Source organism: Lucilia cuprina, chromosome 5 (genome assembly GCF_022045245.1).
Source record: "Lucilia cuprina isolate Lc7/37 chromosome 5, ASM2204524v1, whole genome shotgun sequence".
Lineage (NCBI taxonomy): Eukaryota > Metazoa > Arthropoda > Insecta > Diptera > Calliphoridae > Lucilia > Lucilia cuprina.
The window spans coordinates 37,985,092-38,005,986 of record NC_060953.1 but is presented as its reverse complement, the minus strand read 5'-3'; the positions used below and the strand labels follow the sequence as shown (position 1 = coordinate 38,005,986).

Genomic DNA, 20,895 nt, shown 5'->3' with positions numbered 1-20,895 from the left:
TAGACTAGACTATAGACTAGACTATAGACTAGACTATAGACTAGACTATAGACTAGACTATAGACTAGACTATAGACTAGACTATAGACTAGACTAGACTATAGACATGACTATAGACTAGACTATAGTCTAGACTATAGACTATAGACTAGACTATAGTCTAGACTATAGTCTAGACTATAGACTAGACTATAGACTAGACTGTAGACTAGACTGTTCTTTGGAATTTAAAATTTTATTAAAAATCTAAATCCAAATTGTCTCCCAAATACACACACACATTTGAAAAACTACATATTAATTAACACTAAAAACCACCCTTTATGACCTTTTTTCTATAAAAACTGACAACATAAACCCCCAATATTTAAAAAAAAAATAATGCATTTAAAAAACATATTAATAAATTTTACTGACGCGCGATTTCCTCAGTTTATGGTTTATTTTCAAAAGATGTGCAGCAAAACAAAAAGATTTGTACATTTCGTTTTTTTTTTCCAACGTTTCTTCGTATTTTTATCTTACAATGCGTGGGTGACTCAACAAACACGAGAAAAATTTAAAATACAATTTTCAAAAAAAAAAACTCATTCACTTTTTTTTTACTTTTTAAAGAAAATATGATAATTCATTTAAGACCATAATAAACGTGAACATGTTTTGGTTTGAAAAAAACAATTATTATTATTTTTTATAAATATGGAAAATTTGCTCAGTTTCAGAACATATTACTCTTTGGTCACTGTTGTGGCTGTTTTTTAGAATTTGACGTCAGTTTTTTTTCGTTGATCTACTTAATTTTTTTTATATATATTTGTATTGATTATTTAAACTGTTTTAAATGATTTTTTTTTCTTTTTAATTAATTGTCTGAGAACGCTTGTACCTTTGAAACTGACCAAAACATTTTGGTAAAAAAAAATTATGTTTACTTGAAAATTTACGTCTGATGTTAATATTTATTATCCAAATAATTATTTTGATACGTGGCGTTTTAATTTTTATCTTTCTTTGTTTTGTTTTGTGTTAAATAAATAGATATTTTGAACTTTTCTGTGTTTTGGTTTTCTTTAATATTCATTATTGAAACAGTGCTGGCGAGATATATAAGAATATTTGGATTTCAATAACCAATTCAGAATGAATTGTATTACTTCCTAAAATAGTTCGCGTCGAAATTTCTATATTCTATAAAAGCCTTACTTATATGATCAAAACTTTTAACTTCAAAACTAGTCTTCTGAAATAATATAGAGTTACTTTCATATAACGATTCTGGGACCAGTTCTTTCATCAATGATAGATAGATAGATAGATAGATAGATAGATAGATAGATAGATAGATAGATAGATAGATAGATAGATAGATAGATAGATAGATAGATAGATAGATAGATAGATAGATAGATAGATAGATAGATAAATAGGTAGATAGATAGATAGATAGATAGATAGATAGATAGATAGATAGATAGATAGATAGATAGATAGATAGATAGTTAGTTAGTTAGTTAGGAAGTTAGTTAGTTTGTTAGGTAGGTAGTAAGCTAGTTAGTTAGGTAGGTAGTAAGCTAGTTAGTTAATTAGTTAGTTTGTTAAATGTGACGTCACTAGTTCCATTAATGTACTATTCAAGAATTTCAAGTTGTTTTTAGAACAAACTCTAAAATTCGAATATATTCTCAATATCCTTTTTATGTTCGCCACACACTGTTAAAAGGTTTTGCGTTTAATTGCTGTAAATAATGAGGTGGCAAATAAATTAAAATGTTTTAGTTTTTCTTTCGAAAATAAAATATATAATTTTAAATGTTTTTCCTTATGATCTCAAGCAATTAAAATAAAAATTTATAAATTTTATTTAATTAGTACAAAATGCGTTGTTTTTTTTCTCTTGTTAATAAAATAATTTCAAACCAACAACAAATAAATAAACTACAATTCTTTCTTTTAATAATTAATTAGAATCTGTTAAAAAAATCTACAACATATAAATTACTACCAAAGAGCGTTACACAATGTCTTTTCGTTCACGCTCACGTCCTACCCAGCCTTTGGCTTCACGTAGACGTTCTCTATCGAGTTCGCGCGCCCAAAGTTCAGGGGCTTATAATTACAATGGCACTTCCTACAATACGGGTTCTACAAATGGTTATGGCTCCAGCAGTTCAAGACCCTTAAGTACTGGCTATTATCCCAATAATACGGGTTCTTCGTCCTCATATTATCAGAGTCCTTATAATAGTGTTTATTCGTCAAGAGATAATCTTTATGGTGCTGGATCTTCGTCACGTAATAGCTCGGGCAATAGTTATTATAGTAATGGTAATAAATCAGCTTCATCCTTATCATCAACATCATCGAATTATCGTCATCATGAATATATGGCTGCTTGCTCTAAGGAGAGTAATAATACTACTAGTAATGCTGCCTCTGCTGCTGCTGCTACTACTTCTACTACCACCAATAAATATCAAAATTCATCATCATTGACAAATCATCAACAAATCCATCATCATTCGATAACCATCTCCTTAACGCCCCCTACCAACAACAATCACAGCAGCAACAATTATTCAAGTTCCTATAAAAACTCCAGTAATAATTATAATACCAGTCCTTTGAAATCCTTTAAATCCTATACGCGTTCACCACATGCTTCCTCACCCTTAGCCAATTCATCGTCGAAATCTTCATCACCATTATCTACATCTTCATCATCAACTTCTTATGCTTCTAAAGCTTCGGGCATTCATTCTACTACTAGCGCAAACAGCACCAGCACCTCGGGTTATGAAAGCAATAGCAAATATCAAACATCATCCAACAATACCCTTTCCTCCTCTACTTTAGCTTCGAACGGTTATGATGCCACCTCACGTTACACCTCCAGTCCCTATAGCAGTGATCGTTACATCAGTCCCTATACATCGTCATATGATAAAGGTATAACCACGGCCTCGCTCAGTTTCAATATGGGTCCATCTTCGACCGCTTCAAAGGGTTCAAATTCTTATCTGAATAAATCTTCAGTGAATGCCTCCTCTAGATCTCTAAATAAAATACAATCATTATCTAACTCGAATAGCAGTTTAAATGCCTATCCCTCAACGTCTAGCAGTAATGGTGCTAGTTCAGCAAATGCTGCTGCTATGGCCGCCATTGTATCGCGTAGCAGTTCGTTAAGAGAACAGGAGCGTAAGTCACGAACACGTTCACGTTCTCGTACGGCAGCTCAGCGTTCGCTTAGTGCTTCGTCGGAGAAAAGTGAAGGTTATGAAGTACGTTTGGGGAGTAAATTATAATGATTTCTATTGGTATTTTTCACGGTTATATTGAATCCTTTCGTCATGGTTTTTTGGTTGAAAGAATTCGATCCCATTCAGTCAAGAAAAGTTAACTTTAGTCTGTTTCTCATGTTTGATTTTAATCTGTGAATTTGTGAATTTGTGAATTTTTCTATGAAAATCCAGAATAATGTGAATAAGAGGAACTTGACTATCAATAGACTATTATAAATTAAGTTGTCCAGGAATATAGTTGAAATTATGCGGAAAACGCAAACAGGACATTGTAGTCTTTGATTTTTAGTAAACCAAATCATTCTTAGACTATGATCAGCACATCCTCTCGAAGGAGCAGAGTTGGAGAAATGCTGCTTAAGAATAGTGAAGATTGATCGTTAACAACAGATTTGACGTTGACAACCTGGTGATTTAGACGCAGAAGCGAGAGACTGATCGAGAATCCTCATTACTAAGTGAACAGATCCACTCAGATCGCCTTTAAAGTCGCTGCTTAAGACGTGGAAGATAACAGTTTCCAAACCATCGTAGATCAACCTTTCCTCTTCTTAAGGCGGGGTTTTCAAATAAATATAATCTTCATTCTTTGGTTAAACCTGGTTTAATATAGGTTTCGTGTTTTTCAGCAATCAGTAAAGTAACTTATTATCTTAGTTTAACTGAGTGTATTTGGTCAATTAAGTACTGGTTTAAATGTTTATTTATATTTTTTCTAAAATTTTACATTTTACAAAAGTGATATTTGCAAAAAACAGCTGTTCATTGTTTATGTTTTTGACTGAAAAGTTGGCAATACTAACTAAGTTAACTGTAAACACAATCATCGGTTAAAGTCCGCCTAAATTTGTTCCGAGTTTAATCTAACAGCAAGTTAAACCTAGTTTAACTGAGTAGTAAGAAGCTCGACCTAAATGGCTCCAAAGAATACAACTGTCATATGTTTGGAAGGTTCATCAGTCTACAAACTATCACCGCTTTGAAATCGACATGAAAGCATCTTCTTCCTCAGGGGAATATTGTACCGAAACCATAGTAACCCTTCCCCTTCGAGAGAACGATTCAGTGTCCATCAGTCTCTGAAATTTTCACCACTTTCTAATTGTGAGTTGAAAGCTGAGGTTTATAGCAATAAAGAATATTCCAGATCATTTCGAAAGTGAAGAGCTCAGATGGTGTTTGGTCATTTGATCTTGTCCAGCTTGGCTTCTCCTTAGGAGTCTCAAGCTCATACTTTGCCCAGTAATACAACTGATAACCAGCAACGATTATCGTTCGTCTGCACACAATTAATAAGTTATTCGTTACCCTGAAACCATCTCAACAAGAACCATGCGTGATATCTCTTTGAGAGCTTGTCAAAACACTATTTTGAGTCGTCAACGTCACTTCTGCTAATGATAGCCCTTACTAAGCTGTATTTGACTTCTTCCTCTGATTATGCCGCTTTAGTTTTCACTAAGACGGGAGGAACAGCTTTACTAGTGCCAGCAATATAAGCCTTGGCCTATTCTAGGGAAGCAGTCTTCTCCTTAGCGACTTTTTAGTAATTCTGAAGTAATTTTTGATGTTTTGATTATAGTAGTCGGATTTTTCTTTTTTCAAAAATGAGAATTTGGACCAATTTGAATCCGAATTTGAAACCAGATAAAACCAATGACGAAAGGTTCTAATCTAGAAACGAAACCCGAAAGAAATTTGCATTCAATCAAAACTGTTAAATTTTAACATTAAAATACTAATTTCTATATTTCCCCCAAAAAATATTTTTCTTACTTTTTTTTCTAGAGTGGTAGCGAAACACGTCCCACTCGTTCCCGAGTTGGCAGCACAGCTAGCACTGTTTCGGTATCTACATCCACCTCGGCCACAGACGATAAGAAAACACGTGATAAATCGGAAAACAGTGGTGATAATATTGATTATAAGGCTCTATGGGAAGCTGTAAAGTAAGTCATAATAAAGTCAACCCACAAAAAGAGCTAGTAAAACTCCAAGGTCTTAAAAAAAGATCTTTGACATTTTTATATAATAATTTTATTTTTGAAAAGACACATATGTAATTGTTTTCAATAACTCTCTTTTAGATTGGAAAATGATAAACTTAAACAACAATTAAAGAAAAAAGATGATGAAGTTGTACAAACTAGAGCCACCCTCGAAAGATTTGCTAATGCTGTAAGTAATTTTTGTTTTTCTAAAAATATTTACAATTGTGTTCTAGACTTATATAGACTAAAGTTGTAAAGTTTACTTAAGGTTACAGTATGTTGCTAAAGTATCACTATACGATGGTTTAAAAAGAAAGAGTTAACTTAATAGTTGGCTATTAGATAAAAGGGGTTTTGAATTACACCATATATATGTATAAATAAAATAATTTAGGAAGATTTTTTTTATTAAATATTTTTGTATAAAGTAATAAAAAACAATTCTCACTAAAACTCTCCAAAAAAAACTGTACAAATATTAAAAGAAACAACTATTTTTGACCATACCGATAATAAACAACAGCGCTTTTCTTTCTCTCCCTGTTCAAAATCTTCAATTCGCTCTCTCTCTCTCTCTTTAAAACCCAACGCCCCAAACCCCTCTATATTTTATAAAGATTTAATAAAGGGTTATTGTTAATAAACTAAAATTTCCCTATAACCAGGTTTACCGGTACCACCAACCTACACCTAATATTTTTTCTAACCCCTACCACTTAATGAAATAACCAACACTGCCCCGCCCTTAAAAATTTTTTCAAATAAAACACTTATAATTTTTTTTTTGCACCATTAATTTGAAAACAATTGTTGAATTAAAAAAAAATACCAAAAAAAAAAAAACCAACCAAAATTTTTTTGCAAATTAATAATTTTTGCAGACCACTAAAAATTCTCTGTCAGAGATTGAAAAGCGCGAAAGAAGAGCTATGGAACGAAAACTTTCCGAATTGGAAGAAGAGCTTAAGGTAAATACCCTTAAACAAAAATTTTGTAAATTTTCCTTATTTTTTTTCTTTCTCTCTCTCTCTTAACAAATAAAATTATGCTGAATTTTATTTTTTTTAATTTAAAATAACAAATGCCAGAGTTTAAAAAGAAACTGCCCTTTTTGTTTACTTTGTTTTTTGTTGTTGTTTTAAATCTACACCAAGTTTTTATTTTTATTTTCTTAATAATTTTTTGTTTAGATTATCTGCTTATTTTACTTACACCATTAATATTTAAACACAAATATAAAACTATATATGGCTTTTTTTTTTGCTTGTTTATTATGTTTCATAATATAATTTGTTTATTTTTATTTCTTATTTCAAATTTTATTTTTTTTTGTCAAAATTAAAAGAAATTATCATTATTATTATTTTATTTGAACAATTTACTTGCTGACGTCAATTTTTCTTTTCTTTATGTCTTCAATATTTTGTTGTTTTAAATTAATTATGAAAATAATTAATTTTAATAAGTTTTTTTTTAAATAATGGACATTATTTAAAGAAAAACAAAGTAACAGTTGTGTTTCAATATAATCTTATTACATGGTAACAGATTCCGTCCGATTTTTTAGGTTTTAATTAAAGTATACGCGCTAATGCTCTTTTTAATATGACATTTTTTTTAAAATAAAAAAAAAACATAATTAAATGAAAAATTTTCTATAAAAAGAAAAATGTCTGTAAATTTTTCTATAAAAGAAGGATTTTTTACAAAGTTTTCTATAGTAAGAGAAATTTTTTGCAAAAGTTTTTTATAAAAAGAAAATTTTTTTTTTAAATATTCTATAATAAGAGAAAATTTTTCTATAAAAGGTGAAATTTTAGAAAAAATTTCTATAATAAAATATACTTTTGATAAATTTATTTATAAAAAGAGAAATTCAAGAAAAATGTTCAATAAAAAGAGAAAATAAAAAAATTTTCTATAACAAGAGATTTTTTGGAAAAATTTTCTATAACAAGAGAAATTATAGAAAAATTTCTAAAACAAGAGAAATTTTTAGAAAATTTTCTGTAACGTGGCAAATTTTTGAAAAAATTTCTATAAAAGGAGCAATTTTTGAAAAAATTTCTATAAAAAGAGCAATTTTTGGAAGATTTCTTCAAAAAGAGCAATTTTTGAAAAATTGTCTATAGAAAGAGAAATTTTTGAAAAATTTTCTATTAAAAGAGAAATTTTTGAAAAATTTTCTATTAAAAGAGAAATTTTTGAAAAATTTTCTATAAAAAGAGAAATTTTTGAAAAATTTTCTATAAAAAGAGAAATTTTTGAAAAATTTTCTATAAAAAGAGAAATTTTTGAAAAATTTTCTATAAAAAGAGAAATTTTTGAAAAAATTTTTTAAAAAAGAGAAATTTTTGAAAAATTTTCTATAAAACGAGAAATTTTTAAAAAATTTTCTATGAAAAGAGAAATTTTTGAAAAATTATCTATAAAAAAAATATTTTTGAAAAATTTTCTATAAAAAGAAATTTTTTAAAAATTTTCTATAAAAAGAGAAATTTTTGAAAAATTGTCTATAAACAGAGAAATTTTTAAATAATTGTCTATAAAAATAGAAATTTTTGAAAAATTTTCTATAAAAATAGAAATTTTTAAAAAAAAAAATTCTATAAAAATAGAAATTTAAAAAAAAAAAATTCCAATGATGCTTTATGCAGTAATTGCAACATTATATGCAACATGCAACTAATATACTGTTAAAAAATTGCAACAATACATTGTTTAGGTTTTGTGCATTATTATTATTATTATTATTATTATTATTATTATTATTTTATTTAATTTGTTGTTTTAATTACTTTGCTTTTTTGTATTGTATTGAATATTTTTAAAAATTTGTACAACTTGAGAGCACTTTGTTTTTTAAAGCAAAACATTTCAAAATGTTAAAAGCTTTAAAGAATTTTATAATTGTTTTTTATGTTTTCACACTTTAATGTTTTTTTTTTTTTTTTGCTAAACAAAACAACAACATATGTACCAATGAAAAAAAATAAAAAAACACAACAAAATTTTGTTAATTTATAAACACTATTAATTAGTTTGCATAATACACCTAATTAACACAATTACAAAAATATAAATAAAGTCTATGTGTGCCGATGGAAAAAGAGAAATTCTCGGTTTAAGAATTTTACTTTTTGCATTATATTTCTAGAACAGTAATGGATGCAAAAATGTTTAAACTGTTTTGTGGTTAAAATTAATTTTTACCAAGAATTTCTTAACTAAACTTAAGCCTCACATTCTACACCTTTTGCCTCTTCATGTGTGTGTTTTTTATTTTTTTTAATTTTCTAATTTTTACGTCATTTTCATTAAACATGTTTCATCGTTTCATGTCATGTCATAAATCAAAAAATATATATATTTATATACATCTAATTGTTGTTTCATTTGTTTTTTTAGTTTATTTTTCATATCAATGTCATGTCATATTCATTATTTCATGTCGAACATTATCAATCATATTGTAACTTTTGTTTTAAACAAAATAATCTTTATTCTTTAATCTCCCTAAAGCCAACTTACCACATACATTTAATGGTTAATTGTTGTTTACCTTATTTTTAAACCAGGCATGGAAAAATTTCAATTTTTAAATGGTACGAAAAATGTACTTTTTCAGGTTTAAAAGTACTGGAAAACTTTTAGACTTTTTGCTACGATTTGTTTTGGTTTTTGGTCAGACTATAGTCTATTGACTAGGCCTATTTATTAAATTATGGATCAGTCTATGAACTAGTCTGTTTGTCAGTATGTTATCTAATCTATTGATTGTTCTATTAACCAATCCATTGACTAGATTTTAAAGTAATATATATGATTTATTCTGTTAGTCTATAAACTAATCAATGAGCCATTTATTGTCTAGTTTATGGACTAGTTGATCGATCTTATCAATTAATATTCACCAGTATATATTCTAGTCTTAAATGAGCCCATTGACCAGTCTACAACTTCGCGTTTGGACTAAACAAATTGACTAAACCATAGGTCCTAAAATCTAGAGACTTATGAATACTTTGGACAAATCTATTGACTTACATATAGATCTATCTATTTAATAGTCTCTTGTACAGTATGTCATCTAATTTATTGATTAGTCTATCATTAGAACATTTATTGACTAGTCTATGGACTAGTTTATTGACTAGACTAAAGACTACGAATATTGACAAAGCTGATCTAATCAATTGTCTATTAAATTGAATTTTATATTAATCAGTAGATGGTTGGTTGGTTTACGTGGTAGTTCACAACGCGCGAACTGTCAAGTAGAATCTAAGAGTCTCCGTTTTGACCGGACCACTCCACTCGTCAGAAATCTGAAGATATCATTAAGCCTAAACTTAGATATCTCACCAAGTTCAGATATGAAGTGATTGCCAAGAAAGGTTTCTCTTTACGGCCAGAGCAGGGCATTCACAGTGGAGATGAAAGACCGTTTCTTCCTTTTCCCTATCTTTGCAACTTGTAAGGGAGACCAAGCCGACTTGCGTGTCTGCCTGCTACCCAGTGTCCTGTTATTACTGCTATCAGCCTCGATATGTCCCGCCTACTTCGCTATACAAGGTCAGTAGATAGTCTGCCTACTTGTCTATTGACTATTCTATTGGCTATCCTACGGGTCAGTCTAATAACTAATCTAAGGACTATTCTATTGACAAGTCTAATGTATGAAGTAGACTATTTATCAGTATATTTTCTGGTCTATAAAGTAGCCTACATTTTAAATAAAGACTCGTGTATACTTAGGAAGAATCTAATAACTAACATAGAATAATATATGTCCCGCCTACTTCGGTATACAAGGTCAGTAGATAGTCTGCCAACTTGTCTATTGGCTAACATACCGGTCAGTCTAAAAACTAATCTAAGGACTAGTCTATTGACAAGCCTAATGTATGAAGTCGACTATTCATCAGTTTATTTTCTGGTCTATAAAGAAAGACTCATGTTTACTTTGGAAGAATCTAATAACTAACATGGAAGAATCCAAAAACTAGTATGTCACCATGACTATTTAATATTCTATGTACTGCGAAAAACAAGAGTAGTTCTGGCACAACTATGATCGGGATAGAGCAACAGTATCAATGTCTACTGGTTACGTATAGACCGTACCGTCCCCAACGAATGTCCTGCATGTGGTCAGGGTCCCCATGACACCCACCACATATTGAACTTTCCAGCCAACCCTACTTTGCTACGTCTAATGGATTTATGGACGCATGCAGTTGAAGTAGCCTAATTTTTAGTCCTGGACATTGATGTAGAATCCCCCAACTAGATTATTGTATAGTTTAGGCTGTTACAACAACAAAAAACTATTCTAGACTGTGGACCAGTCTATTGACAAATTTGAAGTAGAATATCCACCAGTCTTTTTTCTGATCCATAAATTTGCCTACTGACTAGTCTATGATTTCGTCTTTAGACTAGAGATTTTGACTAAATCATAGACTACTCTATTTTTGATGAATCTATTAACTAACATATAGATCTATCACTGAAATAGTATTTCGGTCAATGATAGTCTATTAACTAGACTATGAACTTATCTATGATTTATTGTATTAACTAGTCATTAGACAACTCTTTGTCAAGTATATGACACAGTTTGTTGACTCGTCATTAGTTTAGGATATTGACCTGGCAGTTCTAATCCATGGATTATTATAGTTGATAAATATATACAAATTCATGCCAACTGGTCTAATGTCTATACCATTTACTAGTCCATTGACTAAACTATGGAATCGTCTGATGTCTGATCATCTAGAATTAAACCTTTGAAGTATTATACTATAGTAGCCTATTGATTAGTGTATGACTTAATCTTTGTTCTAGACATATTGACTAAACTATGAACTACCGCAGGGACTAAAGAATTTGGACTAGACAATAGAGTAAACAATAAACTGACATATTAAGCAAAAGTTTATAATACAGAACAAGTACATAATCGTTGAATACAACAGTATTTTTAGCTACCAAAAAAATGTTGAACAAAGTACTATAGTGCTAAACTTTCCATACCTGATTTAAACCATCTATTAGTTTTTTTATGAAATAATTATAAAAAATTTCAAAACACATTTTGTTTAAAATTTATTTTCTTTTATTCCTACTAGCACGTTTAATATTTTCTCATAAATCTTGTGTTTTTTATAGCATACTTTAAGGTGTCAAATGGGAAATTTGTTTATTTTTTAAATTAATTTCCCTTTTGAATACATCTAAAAGTATGTCTAAATTTTGAGTACTTTTCTTTAAGTTCTTACATCCCATTTTCTTTTAATAACTTTAATCGTTTTCTCATTAATTTTAATAAAAAACTCCAATTCAATAAATTTATTTTCCATTTTTTTTCTTTTTTTCATTTAAATTTTAACCAATTAATAACCAAAATGAATTAATATTTTCGTTTTGTTTACATTTTTTTACCATGAATCTAAAGAAATTTGTTTGTGTTTTAAACATTCATAACATGCTCTTCATTTAATTATATTTTTTTCTCTCTCTACGTTTCTACCAACTCTCTCTTTTCCTGTAATTATAGCTACTGCAGAAGCTAAAGAATGAGAATGAACGTTTACGTGCTGAAAATCGTGCTCTTACGCGTGTTGTCTCTAAGTTGACCTCGTCAGCCCAGAGTCAATTATCGAAATCAAAACAATAAAAAAATATTAAATGAAAAAAAAATGAAATACAAAATCAAAAAAACTATATACTCTATATTACATAATAGTTTTAGGAAATATTCAAAAAATACTTAAAATTATATTAAGAAAAAGGAACAAAATTTAAAAATGCTTACAATAATACTTAATACTTATATACACTTTTTACTTGGACCTTTTCACTCCCAAAAGTAGTTAAAATTAATTTTAGTCAAAAACTAAATATATTTATATTTTCCTTTTTAAAACTTTATAACATTGTTTTGTTTTCATTATTTGGAATTTCTTTTTATTTTCTTTCGTTTTGGAAAATTTTCAGTGATAAGTGAAAAAGTGTTTTTGTTATTTAGCATATTTTTTCTCTAGGTGTAAATTGTTGTTTACAAATTGGTAATTTATGTTAGGGCCTAATTTGAAGTTTAATAAAAGCACTAATTTGAATTTGTTAGTTAAAGTAAATTTTGTTAATATAGGAAATTAGATTGTGTTTTTTAAATTTACACAGTGTATTATTGTAATTTCTAAAAGCCTTAATTTAGTTAAAGTTTTTACGAAATTATTTTTGTTCTTTCCATAGTTTTTTTCTGCAAAAATGTAATGCCTTTTTGCCATATTTATTGCTACACATAAATTCAGGTCCAAAAGAAAGCCCAAAAACTATTAGATTTAATTTCAGGTACTATTTGTATTGCACTTAAAAGCGGTTGGAATAAAAAATGTCTAAAGCAAAAACCACAATTATCAGATTTAGGTTTTTGCAACAACCGCTAGCTAGCGTAAAATTTAATCAATAGCTGTAACTAGATCATTGACTAGACTATAGACTAGACTATATACTACACTATAGACTTGACTATCGACCAGACTATATACTAGACTTAGACTACACTACAGACTAGACTATAGACTGGACTATAGACTAGATTATAGACTAGACTATAGACTAGACTATAGACTAGACTATAGACTAGACTATAGACTAGACTATAGACTAGACTATAGACTAGACTATAGACTAGACTATAGACTAGTCTATAGACTAGACTATAGACTAGACTATAGACTAGACTATAGACTAGACTATAGACTAGACTATAGACTAGTATAGACTATAGACTAGAAAATTTTGAAATTAGTTTTAAAACTTTTTTAAAAAAATGTTTACATAAAAAACATTTTTACAAAACGTTTTTAAATCATATATAAATATTTTTGAAATTTTTGAATTTGAAATCTTTATTTAGTTTCAAAATACTAAATATTGAATTTCAAAACAAAATTTTGATAAATTTAAATAAAATAACTACAACACTGTGTAAATAACAAAATCACAATATCAAATTTAGATCAAATATTAAAAAAAAAAATTGCCAAAATCATTAAATATAATAAAACAATTTTTAACAACATAACCTTAAAAATTTAATTAAAAAAAGTAAATAAATTAGAACATTTTTACATATTTGCTCATAAATCATAAACAACATAAATAAACAAAAACAAATATATCAAACTATAAGCCATCCTGTCCCACCATCAAACTTTTTTATTAAACCAAAGCAACACAATATCTGTATTCAACGAAAAACTTAAGAAAAACTCTAAAAACGGGGCTTTATTCTCTTGGTGACAACTAATAAAAAGAGGGTATCTCTAGTATATACATCGTAAAAACATAAACATCTACGCTTCTTACTTTACACTGAGAGAGAATTAGAATTCGTTTTATAAAATAAAGGATTATGGAAAAAAAAACTCGACATAACTGTGTACAACCCTGGCCTAATAGAAAAAACGTTTGTCAAATACTTGATGGCGATGATGATCGTATTGTAAAGATGATGACGATGAGTATGAATGATTCTTGTTTCTACGTTTTTGTACAAAATTCTATTTATAATTAATTTAAAGAATTGTGTTGTTGTCTTCTGTCTCTTTTATAAAAATATAATTGGAATTCCTTCTACTTTTTGTTTTCTTAATTTTATTTAATTTTCTCCTCCTCTTCCTATTGTTTTTGGCTTTAAACGCCCCTATTTGTTGTGTTAGTATTACAGAAACGAAATCATAAATTTAAATCCTGATTTTTTGTTTTTAACTTTTATTTTTTTTTCTAATATTAAGAAAACTATAAATTTATATAAATATAAATTACAAAATATTGTTTAAATAAATGTTAATTATTTATTTTTTTGATGGTTTGTTGTTTTTCTTATTTGATTTACTTTTTCTACTTTTACTGGATACATAATGATATTTACTTTAACTTTGTTTCTCTAATTAATTTAATTTTATTTTCTTGAGTTTTTGGAATGAGTTTATTTTTACTTCTAACTTTTTGAAATTTCTTTGTATGTAAATTGAAAATGTTAAATTAAATAAAAATTGGTCTAAATATTAAGGTGGTATGTCACTTAACGTACACAGAGGGAGAAATAAATATACACGCCTGGTATCAAATTGAAACTGAATTATTCAATAACATCCGTTGTTAAGTATATACATACTACGACAACAATTCGTTGTCACAATATAAATTTTATACACATCCTTTGTCTAAAAGTTAACGAACGTGGTAAGCTCACTATAGACAACGGATTGTGATTGTATACTTGACAACGGATGTTATTAAAATATTTGATGTAGATTTGGAACTAGGCGTTATATACACGCCTTTCAATTATTGGACGAAAAAATTGTAGCGATTTTCCTAATTGCGAATCAATTCAAAGGATGTTCTAAACTGATAAGTCGCCAATAGAAGTGAAATTGTTCTTTCGTTTGAAATTTTCATTCCCTTGAAAGGAAAATTACTATTGTGAACTTGTTGTGAACAATTCATTCACAATAGTTAATTTTGTATACAAAAGCTGTTAATTGTTTTCACCTCAAAAAAGCTATTGTTTGAAAAAAGTGAACAGGGAACGTATATCACGTAAAATGTCGATTGGCTATAGGGGTAATTATGTTAAAATGTATATTTAAAGGAAATCAATATGTTAATTTGATTTTTAGATGTGGACCTATAATAAAAGTTAGGTTAGTTGATAATGAAATTTTTTTAATGCTGTACACTTCTGTGGAGTTTAAATTTGTCTATTGTAAAACTAACGCCCCCATTTGCGACAGTTACTTATGAATATCAAGGTTAAATAAATATTCTTGTTTTCTAATTTTCCAAAATTTTATTTATATATTAGATGCCACACCCCCTATTACAAGTACGCCCATTTTTATATCCTAAATCAAATTAGTCGGGAGGGTATAATACTGCGTTTGTGCTGATGTTTGTAATGCACAGAAATGTTCATTTATACGAGAGGAGTTCAATATTTCATATCACGCGTAAGAGGGTGATCTGAACCCGCCTTAAAATATACCAATCGGCTTATAATCATGTTATAATGTTCGTAAATTGTCGAAATTACTGGCATAAGTCTGAGCTGGCCCATGTAAAGCTAGTGCGCAAGGTCCAAATAATTTTCGAAATAATTTGATAAGATTTGGCACCTAAGATTTTTCGAGCCCATACAAAGGCCCCTTTAGAAAATTAATTAAATGTCCACAATTTACTGATTTACACTAATGTTGTAATGAAATTTAGAATAAATAAATATTATATAAATGAAATTCAATCCTCTAAGTTTTTTCGTATTGCCCCAAAACTTCTTTCAGAGGTTTTTTACTTAAATTTGCTTAAATATATCGGTACCAGTTTAATATTTAAGATAATTTAATATTGGTGTAGGGTATAATATGGTCGACCGTATATACTTTCTTCCTATTTTCTCTTTCAAATATTAATATGGATGTCAAAGTTGTTCATATAAAATTTGAGGACTCTAGCTATTGCAGTTTCAAAGATATGTGTTATTTAATAAACGCCCACATACAAGGGCGTGGCTGCACTCTACTTGATTTATTTTAAGACTTCTCTAACCGACCAAATTTGAAAAAAAGTAATATTAATTGAAGTATGTTTTTCACATCAGGTTCTAATAAAAACTTCTAGTCTTTTGACTAGTCTATAGAATAGTCTATGTACCAGACTATGTGGATTACTCCATTAATAAGTTCACAGACTATAGGATTGAACTATAGACTATAGTCCACAGTCTATAGAATTATTTATAGACAAGTTTATTTTGGCTAGTCTATGGACTAATTTATTGACTAGTCGTAAGTAGTGAAAAAGAGTACAATAATTGTGAATTTTCTATATCTTTTGACATGGATAAACACAACTATATTTAGTTTTTGTTGTAGTAGTGATACGTGTAAAGTCGGTGATGCTGGACTGACCATCCTTGGTCATTGTTCGTTAAACAATACGATAGTGTGCAACAAAATAAAGGACAACTTTTAAAGACATAGTTTGGCCGACTGTTTTCAACTTTATCACAAAAAAAATATTATTAGATTATTTGATTTTGACATATTGCTTTCGAGGACACATGTGCTTTGAAAACATGGACCTTTTGTTACCCTACTCGTAAATTATATGTATCAATGATGAGTCGTAAAGTTCATGGACGATATATTATTACTTATTATAGCATGTCCTGTTCATTCACTCGATCTTATGCGAAACATCTGTACACGGTTTAGAGGCTAAAATTGGTAACAATTTTAGAACAATAGAACATATTTATTACCAATTCTAGATAAATAGAACATATTTCATGAAAAATTTTATTTGCTATAGGTTGGTGACTTTCCTATTCAATGGAATGTTTCAAATTGAATGTGAATTATTGAATCCAGAGATGGGAAAGTGATAAATACTGATTTACCAATCATCATTAAATTATTTAAATCACAGTGTGAGAAATAATTTTTTTCTGGTACTGATTAGTTTCAACGATGTCCTTGAAAGTAAGCTTTTATTATTGAATATCGAATGTCATATTATTTTACTCAATTAAGGCAGCGATTTAATCGTCAGATACTTTTTGATGATGAAGCCCACGGATACTTCCTATAGCAAGTAATTGTTGAAGCTGTGTCCTGTATGTGTTAATTTAATGTTAAAATTAAAATCGTTTGAATATAAAACTAATTTTAACAATTATATAGGTCCTTTCAAATCTTTAATTTTTGTAATATTTTTCAACATTTATTTTTAACATTTGCTCTTAATAAATATTCACACATTAAATCAATTTAAATCATTTAAATAATATAATCACAAGCATATCGTACATTTGCGAATCATTGCAAATCATGATGCATTTAAATTAAACATTTTATCTTATCATAAATCAATTTACTTTTCAGAGTATTATAAACAAAAAAAAAAAAATGTAACAATTTTCAAAATTTATTATTTAACTATTTTAATTTTCTAATTTATGATTTTTGCATGAAATTTTAGCATGAGATGTGTGAACATGAAATTAATGTTTTCAATTGATGTATATACAATATTTTTCTTTAAATGTGATGTGACACGATGAAAATAATTGATTTAAACAACGATTGATTTAATTTCAGTTTTATTTTTCAATATGTTTCGTTTGTTTTTAATATCGATGTTTTAATAATTTATTAAAATATGTTCTATATTGCAATACTTGTGTATGTATTTGAATACATAATTATATTATAAATATGTATATGAGAAGATTCTATATGATCAAAATAAGTTCTAAACAGAATTGTCTGACATTTTGATTGTAGGTTTTTATATCAAATGATGTCACTGGCAACTTGTCAGTTAAGATATCTGTACCTATCTAGGGACGACAAAATGATGTTGCTTGTCCATAGATCTGTTAATAGATTGTCTATAAACTGTCCAGTCTATTAATTAATCTATTGACTAGTCTGGACTATTAAGTAGTCCTTTGTGCGGACTATGGTCTAATCAATTAAATAGCACATGTACTTATATATTGATTATGTTATGCCCATGTCTATTAATTAGATTAATAACTAGTCTAGTCAATTAGTTAGAATAAACTACTGGTTAGACAAAGGTCTGCCTATTGACTAGACCATAGGCTGGTTCATAAACTAGTTTATTGACTTGTCAAAAAAAATTTTATTGTCTAAACTATATTCTAGTCTTTGGACTAGACTATTGCCTAGTCTATTATTTAGTATATTGAATAGTCTGTGGACTTTTGTATTGACTTGTCCATTGACTAGACTATGGACTTATCTATGGAATATACTATAAAGTAATATATGGAGTAATCTACTGTCCAGTCTAGGGCCTAGTCATTTAACAAGTCTAGGGAACAGTCTTTTGGTATGTCTTTTTAGTAGACTATAGAATAGTTTATTGACTAATCTATTAACTGATCTATATAGTCTCTGAGCTATTCTATTGACTAGAGTATACATTAGTTATGCTATGGAGTAACTTGTGAACCAGTTCATTAACTACACAACGGACTAGTTTAGCGAATAGGCTATGGAATAGCTCGACTATGAACCAGTCTGGGCCAGACTAGACTATAGTCTAGTCTATAGTCTGGTCTATAGTCTAGTCTATAGTCTAGTCTATAGTCTAGTCTATAGTCTAGTCTATAGTCTATAGTCTAGTCTGTAGTCTAGTCTATAGTCTATAGTCTAGTCTATAGTCTAGTCTATAGTCTAGTCTATAGTCTAGTCTATAGTCTAGTCTATAGTCTAGTCTATAGTATAGTCTATAGTATAGTCTATAGTCTAGTCTATAGTCTAGTCTATAGTCTAGTCTATAGTCTAGTCTATAGTCTGGTCTATAGTCTGGTCTATAGTCTAGTATATAGTCTAATATATAGTCTAGTATATAGTCTAGTCTATATTCTAGTCTATTGAATAGTCTATAGTCTAGCCTATAGTCTAGTCTATAGTCTAGTCTATATTCTAGTCTATAGTCTAGTCTATAGTCTAGGCTATAATCTAGTCTATAGTCTCTAGTCTTTAGTCCATATAGACTAATCCATAGATTATCCAATGGACTAATCTGAGAACTTTTCTGTGGACTAATCTATAGTCCAGTGTAGAAACTAGTCTATTGACTAGATTATGGACTAAACCATAGGTTAACCCAGGGATATATCAATGGACTGGCCCAATGACTAATCTGTGGCCTAATTTGTTGACTAGTCTAGGGTCTCGTCTGTTGACTATTGTTTTCACTGGACTTTATACTATCTATCTATTATACTATGGACTAGTCTTTAAACTGGACTATAGACTAGTCGAATAGCTAGTCTATAGACTAGTTACTACCTTATAGACTCGACTATTAATTAATCAATTAACAAAATGTCAGTTATAAGTTTAAGAACTTTATCATGTATACCTACACAAAATCAACGTCTTATGTATTTGTTTAATATTAAATTTTCTTGCAAAACACTTTGCTAAAAAGAAAACTGCGCTTTAATAAAATAAATAATAATTTTAAATATTTGTTTTATATGGAATGTATTGAGTTTGAATTAATTTTTATAATTTAATAATTATTAATAATATTAATTTTTATAAATTTTCTTTTCTATTTTTCTTTTAATTTAGCAACTGGATGCATATAAAGCGGAAAATCTACGCCTTAAAGAAGAGAATGGAGCGCTAATTAGAGTTATAAGTAAATTAAGTAAATGAAATTCACTTAATTAAATAATTTAAATTAACAAACACACATACACAGAGAGAAAACAAGAAAAGAAAAACACGATAATAAAACACTTATACATACATACATACATGTTAATATTATTAATTAATAATATTGATATTAAAGAAAGAAAATAATAAATAAATTTCTAAATTAAATTATAAAGTAAAAGAAATTTAGAAGAAAAATTAAAAAAGGAAAAAGAAAATGCTGCTCCTTTAAAAAAAAAATCTTTATATATGTTTAAATGATTTTTATTATTTTAAATAAATTTATAAAATTATTATTATTATTAATAAATTGAAAACTGAAACAAATAATAAAAGTAAAAGTTTAAAATTTTTATATAAGTTGGTGTTAAACATTAAATTTAAATTATTTTTTAAGTAAATACAAAAGAAAAACACAACACAGAAGAAAAACAAAGTAAAACTTGTTTTTTTGTTTTTTAATGTAATGATTTAAAAAATTATATATTAAAATAATTAAATTAATAAAACAAATGAAAACATAAATCATTCATTCAAATTTATATACATACATAAAATCACACATACAAACATACATACACTTTTACATACATAAAATGCATATATTTATATTTATATCTCAATATATATATTTTTGTTTGTTTAAATTTATAATAAATAAAATAAAAAAAGGAAGAAAAATATTAAAACAATTTAAATACATTTAAAAGAAAACAAAACATTTTTTTTTTATTTTTATTATTACTTTTACTATAATAAATATATATATTTTTTTTAATATAAATATATTTTTATTGCAGACACTGTTTAGATACAGAAATATTGTATTTTTGTTTCATTTATATTTTTTAATTAATTTTATTATTACATTAACATTTATTTAAAGAATACATTTGTATTAATAATCTAAATTATCTAATTTTGAGAGAAAGAGAGTTAGAGTTATATAATGAATAACATCTTAATTTCAGAATTTTATAGGAAATATCAAGCAGATATTTTCAATTTCTAAAAAAAGATTTTATGCCTTAATGGGACCAGTTGTGCAAAAATCTTTATTTACTGCTCTGGGGGGAGTTTTTTCCCAGCGTGGATCCGCACATGATTAAGTTATTATCATTTAATGTTTAGAAACTTAGTTTCCTGAACGTAGTTCCTTAAAATTTTCCAATCAGTTTTCCTTAGAAGCAAAATTTGCCTCATAATATTTGATTATAATTTTGATCATATCTTGAAAAGTTTTCTAGAGTTTACAGTAATTACATTGTGAGTGAATAGTTCCAGTATTTGTAATATAAACGAACATGCTTGAAAAAA

General features: G+C 27.8%; 1 protein-coding gene and 1 long non-coding RNA gene across 2 annotated transcripts in view; both read left to right on the top strand.

The window, feature by feature from the left end:
* The window catches only part of LOC111678882 (protein phosphatase 1 regulatory subunit 12A), an 84,662-nt gene extending 72,430 nt beyond the window's left edge, over window positions 1-12,232 (top strand). The window contains exons 18-22 of the mRNA XM_046952459.1: window positions 1,995-3,281; window positions 5,091-5,251; window positions 5,390-5,480; window positions 6,175-6,261; window positions 11,859-12,232. Of these exons, the coding sequence (XP_046808415.1) occupies window positions 1,995-3,281; window positions 5,091-5,251; window positions 5,390-5,480; window positions 6,175-6,261; window positions 11,859-11,978 (1,746 nt within the window). The 3' untranslated portion in view covers window positions 11,979-12,232. The remainder of the gene's footprint in view (window positions 1-1,994; window positions 3,282-5,090; window positions 5,252-5,389; window positions 5,481-6,174; window positions 6,262-11,858) is intronic.
* Window positions 12,233-13,173: 941 nt separating this feature from the next.
* LOC124420367 lies at window positions 13,174-19,632 on the top strand. Its single transcript, XR_006941153.1, has 2 exons — window positions 13,174-13,830; window positions 19,489-19,632. It is a non-coding gene; the product is annotated as an uncharacterized LOC124420367 (long non-coding RNA).
* The last annotated feature ends 1,263 nt before the right edge of the window (window positions 19,633-20,895 follow it).